Source organism: Mandrillus leucophaeus, unplaced genomic scaffold (genome assembly GCF_000951045.1).
Source record: "Mandrillus leucophaeus isolate KB7577 unplaced genomic scaffold, Mleu.le_1.0 Scaffold73, whole genome shotgun sequence".
Classification (NCBI taxonomy): Eukaryota; Metazoa; Chordata; class Mammalia; order Primates; family Cercopithecidae; genus Mandrillus; species Mandrillus leucophaeus.
In genome coordinates, this window is record NW_012107919.1 from 3,102,913 (window position 1) to 3,112,667 (window position 9,755).

Below are 9,755 nucleotides of genomic sequence, written 5' to 3' on the forward strand. Positions count from 1 at the left end.
CCGGCCTCCCAAAGTGCTGCGATTACGGGCGTGAGCCACCACGCCCGGTCTAGAACTCCTGATCCATTCGTCTTGGCCTCCCAAAGTGCTGGGATTACAGGCGTGGGTCACCACGCCCGGTCAATCTCATTTAATCTTAATGCCAGATACTGTTCCTAACACCTTTCTATGTATAATTTATTTCAGTTGCAGGTACTATTATTCCCACCTATAGGCCAGAAAGCTGAGGTACGAAGTTTAATTGCCCAGAGTTACTTATCTTAGTTAAAATCCAAGCAGTCTGGGCTCCAAACAATCATATCCACTTTGCAGTCAAGGAACCATGCTGAGATTTTGAGTTGAAAATCCAGGTCTCACAGACTTCAAAGCTTTCTACATAAGAGTAGACGGCGGCAGTAAAAATTAACGTGGGTTTGATCTATCCCTCCCACCCCCAAGAAAAGTAAAAAGCAGGAACTGAGACCAGAGAAAACCTTCACGGATTCCTTATCCCCTAAATATAGGAGGCTTTAACGCTTAGCATTGCTGACTAGCAATCAGGCTTCAACCGTGAGGAGCCAGGCTCTAAAGCTTTTTAACTGAATTCCAAAAAGCGCGCGAGCCTCCAGGCGAAACAGATTCCCGCCTTCCAGCCGGTTAGAGCCGGCTCAGCAACAGCCTCTCCAGGCCGGGGTAGTGACGTCAGCCCAGGAATTGGGCCCGCCCCGGGATCTCGCTGCCTTCTGCTCGCTCGGAATAACCAACGAGTCGCGAAATTAGCCCCGCCCACTGCCCCGGAAGTTAATGCGGAAGCCACACACCCCCCTCCTCGGCCGGCAGGGGCGCAGCCATTTTAATTCATATCTGAGTGGGCGGTGGCGATTGGTGTTGGCGGTCTGGCTCAGCTGGGCAGGGGGTAACTTTACTGATTTGGGGGTGGTTTTTAGTTTAATTTTTCTTTTCTAGCTTCCCATCGACGGTCAGTGCGCACGTTGTAATCAGCTGAGGCCATGTCAGGAGACGGAGCCACGGAGCAGGTGAGGAAGGAGAGTGGTGGGGCCTCGTGGCGACCTCTTCTCCACGTCTGTTCCTCCGACTGCTCCAGACATGTTCGCCTGAGGAAGGAATTGGGTCTAGTGAACCCGGGCGACAGGGTATATACAAGAGTGGTGGGAATGGGGAGCAAGATCTGATTAAAATTTAATTTTTTTTTACTTCCCTGTCTTAGGCACGAATACGAGTAAATACTTGATTTAGACAATAGCCGGTAGGCTGCTTCGTCCTATTTAGATTCATGGGACTACTCCAGATGGGATACTTTCCTTTGATATCGCTTTGGTATTACAGTGGATAGGAATTATTTTAACGCGCACCCGCCGTTTTAGAAAAACTTGACAGTGTTTCTTTCACCCAGCCAAATGTAGTGTACCCAGAAATAGGTTACTAGTTTGAGAAATATTTGAGACAAAGCTAATCTGGAGAATTAAGATTTAAGAGAGCGAGTGAAGAAAGAAGCAAGTTATGCTGTGTTTTTGGGAATATTGTGGCTTTCTTTCGTTTTCTTCCTTTTCTCCCTTTTAGTCACATTTCATTTTCGTTTTTCCAGCTACATAAACATTGCAGGTATATTATAAGTTGAAAATGAGAAGTCTGTTTTGGCCACTGTAAATAAAAGCATGTTTTAGTAGTAAATATGGGTGACAACTAAATAGTTAAAAATTCAGACTTTTAGGTTAGATCAGTGTGGTTTGTTTCTTTTGCCCTTTGTATTCAGAATTTTGTAGGAGAATACCTTTTAGTGTGAGAGAGGAAACAAAATAGTTTTGAAAGATGCCATTAAATTTGTTTTTCGATCTAAGTCCTGGTGTGTTTAGATAAATACAGTTTCTAAAATGGAGGCTAGGTAGCCTGCAGTCTCAATTTCCTGAAATTTCCCATTGCCATAGCAACGACATGCACTTAGATTTTCATGTTTCAGGTTCCCTAGCTTATAACGTGGAAGATGTTATTGAAGGTTGACAGAGATGAGGCAAAATAGGAGTGTTCTATTGCATAGTCTGTAAGACTGTAGATTTCATTTTGTCGGCAGTTTGACTAAATTGTTTTGTGTTTGCTCGAGGACTGGTTTCAGTCCAGAAATCTTCGCACTATTTACATTTTACATACTGTTAGCATGCCCGAGCATGCAAAGTCTTAAAATTACCGTATCAAAACTGTTTACCTCTTTTCTGATCTAATATTTGTCATCTGAAAGTGAAGGATTAATTAACTGAGGTTTCATTGAAAGTTTCCGAAATTCATCGTTAATCTCAGAATTTATCTAAAATTACAAAGACACAGAAATGTTACCATGACCTCTTGAATGTTTTAGAACTGTGGTGTTTCAATGGGACAGACAGATGGTGGTGAAAATTTGTAGAAAAATAATTTCCCCCAAGGGTTTTATTGTGCAAAGTTTAGAACATAGAGAAAAGTTCAAAGAAAAGTGCAGTGAACACCTGTAGGACAACTCTTCACCTGGAATCAACAGTTGAAAGCCTTGCCATACTTGCTTTATCTCCCCATGCTGATTAATTGAGAACAGGGTCTCTGTCACTAAAGCTAGAGTGCTGTGATGCCTTCACAGCTTACTGTAGCTTCGACCTCCCTGCGCTCTGTGATCCTCCCACCTCAGCCTCCTGCCTCAGCCTCCTGAGTAGCTGGGAGTACAGACGCGCGCCACCATGTCCAGCTAATTTTTTTTTTTTTTTTTGAAACGGAACCTCAAGCTCTGTCGCCCAGATTGGTGTGCAGTGGCGCGATCTCGCCTTACTGCAGCCTCCGCCTCCCGTTTGGAGCGATTCTCCTGCCTCAGCCTCCCGAGTAGCTGGGATCACAGGCGCTCGCCACCATGCCCCGCTGATTTTTGTATTTTAAGTAGAGACGGGTTTCGCCACGTTGCCCAGGCTGGTCTTGAACTTCTGACCTCAAGTGATCCGCCTGCCTCTGCCTTCCAAAGTGCTGAAATTACAGGCGTGAGCCACCGCACCCGGCCTAATTTTTGTAGTTTTTTTTTGTAGAGACAGGAATTTGCCATGTTGCCCAGCCTGGTCTCAGAACTCCGGGGCTCAAGCGATTCGCCCACCTTAGTGTCTCCAAGTTTTGGGATTACAGACAGGCACGAGCCACCATGTCTGGTCCATGCATGTTTGTTTGAAAGTATGTTGACACTTTGCAGCCCAAATATTTCAGTATTCTCATATAAATAAGAGCAAAATGTTGTTACATAATCTTCATACCATTTCCCCACCCAAGAAAATAATAATATTTCTAAAATCTAGTCCTCCTTCAAATTTCCCCACTTGTCCGAAGAATATGTTTTTTTGGTTGGTTTTTTTTTTAACCAGAATCAATCTAGATTTACATATTGAATCATTTGCTTTTGTCTCTTTAAGTAGTCCCACCATTCTCCCCTGGGGCTGTTGTCTATTTGAGGAGTCAAGGACACTTACACTGCTTTTCTGGGTGTATTTGTTTTTTGTTGTTTGTTTGCTTGCTTGCTTTTGGTTTGGGGTTGATGATGTCATTTAACTTGCCCCTTCATCTTCTGTATTTCCCGAAAACTTTACAGTTAGGTCTATACTCAACCTTGATATTTGGGTTAAGTATTTTTGTATAGAATACTTAACATTAGCAGGCGCTTCTGCTGGGTTCTGTTGGATGGTTCTGTTTGATCACTTGGTTTAGGGTGATCTTCTCATTGTTAAGGGTCATGTTCCCCTTTGCAGTTAATAATCCATGAGTTGATACCATGTTCTTTAATCACCTTATACCTAGTTATCAATTGATAAATCATGACAAAATTAGCTATTACATTGGAAGTAGCAATGGTGGTTTTGTTTTGTTTTGTTTTTAAAATCCACAATTCTATTGGTCTGTGTCTGTTTACTGGCTCATACTTTCTGCAAAAAAGACCTTTTTTTCTCCCTGAAGATTAAGTATCGCTATGGATTCATAGATTTCTCTTAGTGTGTTATTATCAGTGATAGCCATTTTTATTTTGCACGCTCAACTTGTCCAAACCTTTTTGGTGGCTCCTGTATCTTTTCCTTCAGTCTGAACGGCAATTTAGACATCTGATTATCAACAAGGAAGTCATCTTCATATAGCCTTTTCTTTAACTTTTTAATAATACATTTCAAACATATAAGAAAAATAGTATAATATATGAAGTACCTGTCATAGAGCTTCAATTTATGGCTAATCTTGTTTCCTCTGTGATTTCATTTGCTTCTCCCACCCCCATTACTTCAAAGCAAATCCTAGATACTGTATTCAGCTTCAACTAAAATAGCCATTAAATAGCACCTTAAGGAGTGACTGATGGAAAATATGAATGAGCTGCACCTTGTTTGATGTTTAAGACAATATTGAAAATCTGGAGGAAAAGAGAGTATCCAAAATGACCTGAAATCATGGATGAGAAAAATAAACTCAATGAAACTAAAGAATAATAAGAAAAAAATTAAAACCACTCTGAATCATGGATTTGCTTTGGAAAAATGCCAAGGGATGGGGTGGATAAAGAGTCCTACAAGATGCAGGTGTAGATTTAGCCTTTTAGTAGCACTGAAGTTCAAGTTTGTAGAATAAACCTGATTCTTAACTTTTTTACTGAAATATACGGATAGTCATTTCTCTCTTGGTGCTAAGATTTGTGATTCGTGCCCCCTAACAGAGGGAAATTATTGCAGACAAGCAAAATCACTACAAGGTTTATTGCTGTGATTTTGTTTGTTTGTTTGTTTTTTAACTCTAGTAAGAAAGTTCAATTTTGCATGTAGAGAGCTGTTGGAATTACCTTATAGTGTTCAAGGATACTCTTCTGAAGCCCCTTGCTTATTGTTTTTGCCAGTTTAATGGTGATAAAACTATTCGCATATAGGTTGATCCCCCTGACAAACGTAGGATTTCTGTGTGGAATTATGGCTGTATTATTTATTTCATGGTTTTGTTTTTTTTGTGTTTATTTTTTGTTTTTTTGAGATGGAGTCTTGCTCTGTTGCCCAGGCTGAAGTGCGGTGGCACGATCTCAGCTCACTGCAACCTCCGCCTCCCAGGTTCAAGCAATTCTGCCTCAGCCTCCTGGGTAGCTGGGATTACAAGCACACACCACAATGCCCGGCTAATTTTTTTGTATTTTTAGTAGAGATGGGGTTTCACCATGTTGACCAGGCTGGTCTTAAACTCCTGACCTCAAGTGATCTGCCCGTCTTGGCCTCCCAAAGTGCTGGGATTACAGGTGTGAGCCACTGTGCCCTGCCCGTGGTGTTTTTTTTTTTTTTTTTAAATGCCTGATTCAGCTTTTGATCTCATTCTTAGGTCCATTTAACCTTGTGCACTACTCTTACATAATAATAATATGCTGTTATTTAGAGTTCTTCCATTGGGTTTTGAGCTTCTTGAGTTGAAGAGATGGTGTTATTCATCTTTATGTCTTAAAGACCTAAGAAATAATATTTTGATGCTTAAAGGTATTCAGTAAATGAATGGATTAAGTTTGCATTTAGGCTATATATACGCAGTACGTTACAAATTTCTCCGATAATTTAAACTATTGGGAAGACAGGCGCATCATAATATTTGGGGCGTAAGAGTGGATGGTTCTCTCTCAATCTGTTTCCAGTGTGTGGTTGATTCTTAAAGTTTTGTTGGATACGAGGAGGAAGAGGTATGTGTTTGGCCTCATCAATTCATATGAACCCTTAAGGCCCTAAAATTTTGTTTCTCTACTCTTAGAAATAATAGTTTACTTTTTAAAATTTTTATTTATTTACTATTTAGGTAGAGACAAAGTCTCACTATGTTTCCCAGGCTGGTCTTGAGCTCCCGGACTTAAGTGATCCTTCTGCCTCAGCCTCCCAAACTGTTGGGATTACAGGTGTGAGTCCAGCCATATTTCACCTTTTAAACAATATATAACCTATCCTAGAATTTGGAATGCCTAAATTACAAGCCAAATGATCCTCAGCTTGGAAAAACTACATGACTCTTAAGAAGCACAAATTAATTGCCAGTAGTTCTTAACAAAGGAGCATTTAGGCTCATAAATACATGTTTTAAGTGAAAAATAATTTTGGGAAGATTTAGAAAATATGAAGAGTATTTGTCCTATTATATACTTATTAATAAGGAAAGAGAAAGTTGAAACATCCACAGTGTTGAAACCTGAAACCTGGTTTATTTCATTAGGTAACCATTAGTTCTTAAAGCTGTTTAGAAGTAACAGTGTTGCCCATTTTAGTCAAGGCGCATATGTGTAGGGGTTTGAAGAGGCAGAGAAAGAGCCAACTATGTGTGTTGGACAATGTATGTTTTTGGACTTATTTTTTCCAAAATCTTTCTGTAACAACCTTTCCTGGTTTTCTTCCTCCTATTTTTAGTGATGCTTGTTTGGTGTAACAGTTTTGATTAGGCAAATTGATTTGATCTTTATTATTGATATTTCTTAGGAAACTGGAGCATATCAGATATTCTGTTTGGGGACAATTGCTCCTAAGAGAAATTGCTCTGTGCTTAAAGAATGAAAATTGGGTTTTTCTTAGAGATACAACAGAAAGGTACTGTGTTAGGTGATATTGCATTCCTTCGACATTATTTCAGGGAATGTAGGCGTTTACATCCCAGATAGACCTTCAGAAGGGCAAAATCTGTATTTGGGTGTTTTTACCTATTAATTGGACAATTGCCTATATGAATTCATGATTTTAAGCTTTTTTTAAAAAATAAACCTTCGATTTGGTGACAGTGATTTTAAGCTTTTCTACCATGTCTCTGAATCTTTCTCTTTAGGTAGGACCTACTTGTGAATTTGAGTCTTTTTGTTTGTTTTGTTGGACAGTTGGTAATGGTATGAGAATTGGGCTAAAAAAGGGATTTGAGTTGGCAGTTGTTTAAACTATTTTTAGATTAATGGACAACTTAGGATACATAGTAAATATTGGATAAAATCAGAAGGGCAAAGCTTCTGTGTGTCCTAATTAATGTTTTTCTAATATTTCACTTAGTTTATTTAGTGTATTAAATCTGGATTACTCATATTTGATAGAAGTCTTGTCTTTTAAGTTCCAAATGGTTAAGATTTTAATTTATATTTTGCAGCTATTTGTTTCCTAGGGGATGAATATGCAAGTTCACTAAGCAGATAATGATAAATATAATTATTTGAAGCAGTACATTAAGCCAAGATCTTTATTTTATTTATTTTATTTTATTTATTTTTTTGAGACAGAGTCTCGCACTTTCGCCAGGCTGGAGTGCACTGGCACGATTTCTACTCACTGCAAGCTCCGCCTCCCGGGTTCACGCCATTCTCCTGCCTCAGCCTCCCGAGTAGCTGGGACTCCAGGCGCCCGCCACCACGCCCTCACGTCCGGCTAATTTTTTGTATTTTTAGTAGAGACAGGGTTTCACCGTGTTAGCCGGGATGGTCTTGATCTTCTGACCTCGTGATCTGCCCGCCTCAGCCTTCCAAAGCGCTGGGATTACAGGCATGAGTCACCACGCCCAGCCCAAGATCTATTTTTTTAAGTTTTCGAGTTGTTTGTATGTTTAGATTTTTAATCTATGGACGATTTGGAGGGATTATTTTTGTTTTGTATTGTAGGATACATGTTCAGTTTCATTCACAGCAAACATGAAGTAGGGTTTGGTTGCATTGGTAAAGGAACACAGAACTAAGCTGACATCTGGTCCTAATATCCGGTCTCATTGTGACACCTGTCACATACAGTACTTTATTATCTAGACATATGAATGGAATCAGTTAAGTTACTCCTCTATGAAAGTCTCAGCATGGCACCGTGGCTCACACCTGTCTGTAATCCCAGCACTTTGGGAGGCTGAGGCTAGCAGATCACTTGAGGTCAGGAGTTCAAGACCAGCCTGGCCAGCCTGGTGAAACTCCAACTCTACTAAAAATACAAAATTAGCTGAGTGTGGTGGTGCATACCTGTAATCCCAGCTACTTGGGAGGCTGAGGCAGGAGAATCCCTTTAACCCAGGAGTCAGAGGTTGCAGTGAGCTAAGGTAGAGCCCCTGCACTCCAGCCTAGGTGACAGAGTGAGACTCCGTCTCAAAAAAAAAAAGTCTTACAGAGTACTACTCAGGTCTACTTTTAATTTTGAAAAAAAGTTAACCACAGAGAGAGACTTAAGACTTCAAATACATAGTATATTTAGTTTTCTTAATATTTTAGCAAAAAATTCACTTGGAATTACAAGTTTGTTGCCACCTTATTTTTAATGAAACATGACATTTGGAAAACATTTGTGGAACAGATAGATGAGGTGGTACATATTTCTTAAAGTGAAGCCCATGGCCCATTTGTGTCATGATTAGGTGCTTTATAAAAGTATGGATACGTAGACTCTCATTTCAAACCTAACTGTTAAGTAGGGCTGAGACTCTTCATTTGAAACAGGTGCCACAGTGGTTTTTATGTGAATAAAAGCTTGCAGACCACAGAGTTAGATGATACCTGGTTGTTTTAAAATACATTCTTGATAAATAAGTGGATGAAAAAATGGCAGATATTTGAGGATGGTATTTTACTGATTTTTGCTGCCCACCTGCTCCCCACCCCCGTATATTTAGTTATTACCCTAAATAGTGAGAAATATAAAACCTGGGTTGAGACTCAGCTCTGCTTTTTCTGTTGGTCATAGTAAAAAGGTTACATATTAAATCTTTCAGTCTACCATTTTTCTCCCCCTCTATTCATACTTTTGTGTTACCACTTTAATGATCCCTACTTTAACTTAATTTCAACATGACCCCTAGTATAACACCCTTCTAGTTTATCATGAAAGTAGCTATTTGAAGAAAGAGAATTATCTCTTTTTTTTTTTGGTCCGTTTTGCCTGCATAGTAGAAATAGAAGAAATTAGATTATTATTATTGTTGTTGTTATTATTATTATTATTATTTTTGGAGACCAAGTCTTGCTCTGTTGCCCAAGCTGGAGTGCACTGGCATGATCATAGCTCACCACAGCCTCAACCTCCTGGCCTCAAGGACTCCTCCACCTCAGCCTCCCAAACCGCTGGGATTACAGGTGTGACCCACCGTGCCCAGCCTTAAATTATATTATTATTTCAGTCATTAACATGATAGCGTCTGTCACTTCTTCACATCCCACCCTCCCATTAACAACCTCCTAATAAAAGTTACGAGCTCGTATAGAAAGAAAGTGGTTAGGAGTTTCAATAAATCATAACTCCTAGGGCTTTCCAGAGGCTACATCACCTCTCCACAGTTATATGTAAAAGCTATTAAAAATGGTCTTTCCTCCCTTTTCCAACTACGTAACTGTGAGGCTGAAATTTCTTCATATTTTTCATCTAAAACAATATATTGTAACAGATACATTGTTTTGTTTGATTGAAAGAAGCAGATAATGTCTTCTATTCAGCCAGACATTTAAAAGATCATGAAAATGTAAAATGGTGCCATTCTTTTGACTTTTTTTTTATTTTGGAAAATTTCCTTTGAAAAAATATATTGATATTTAAGGAATTTATTATTTTTAAATGAATTAAATACTTTAATTTTTTGTTTTAATTTCTTTTTCTTTTTCTTTTTTTTTTTGAGACAGAGTCTCGCTCTGTAGCCCAGGCTGTAGTGCCGTAGCGCAATCTCGGCTCACTGCAAGCTCTGCCTCCTGGGTTCACGCCATTCTCCTGCCTCAGCCTCCCAAGTAGCTGGGACTACAGGCGCCCGCCACCACGCCTAGCTAA

The 9,755-nt window shown here is 39.6% G+C and overlaps 1 protein-coding gene across 2 annotated transcripts in view; it reads left to right on the forward strand.

Moving 5' to 3' along the window:
- Window positions 1–794: 794 nt before the first annotated feature.
- CSTF3 (cleavage stimulation factor, 3' pre-RNA, subunit 3, 77kDa) overlaps window positions 795–9,755 on the forward strand; it is a 93,291-nt gene continuing 84,330 nt past the window's right edge. The window contains exon 1 of one of the 2 annotated variants that reach the window (XM_011965567.1): window positions 795–1,016. In XM_011965567.1, the coding sequence (XP_011820957.1) occupies window positions 990–1,016 (27 nt within the window). In that variant the 5' untranslated portion in view covers window positions 795–989. The remainder of the gene's footprint in view (window positions 1,017–9,755) is intronic. The other variant, XM_011965569.1, reaches the window with a different exon arrangement.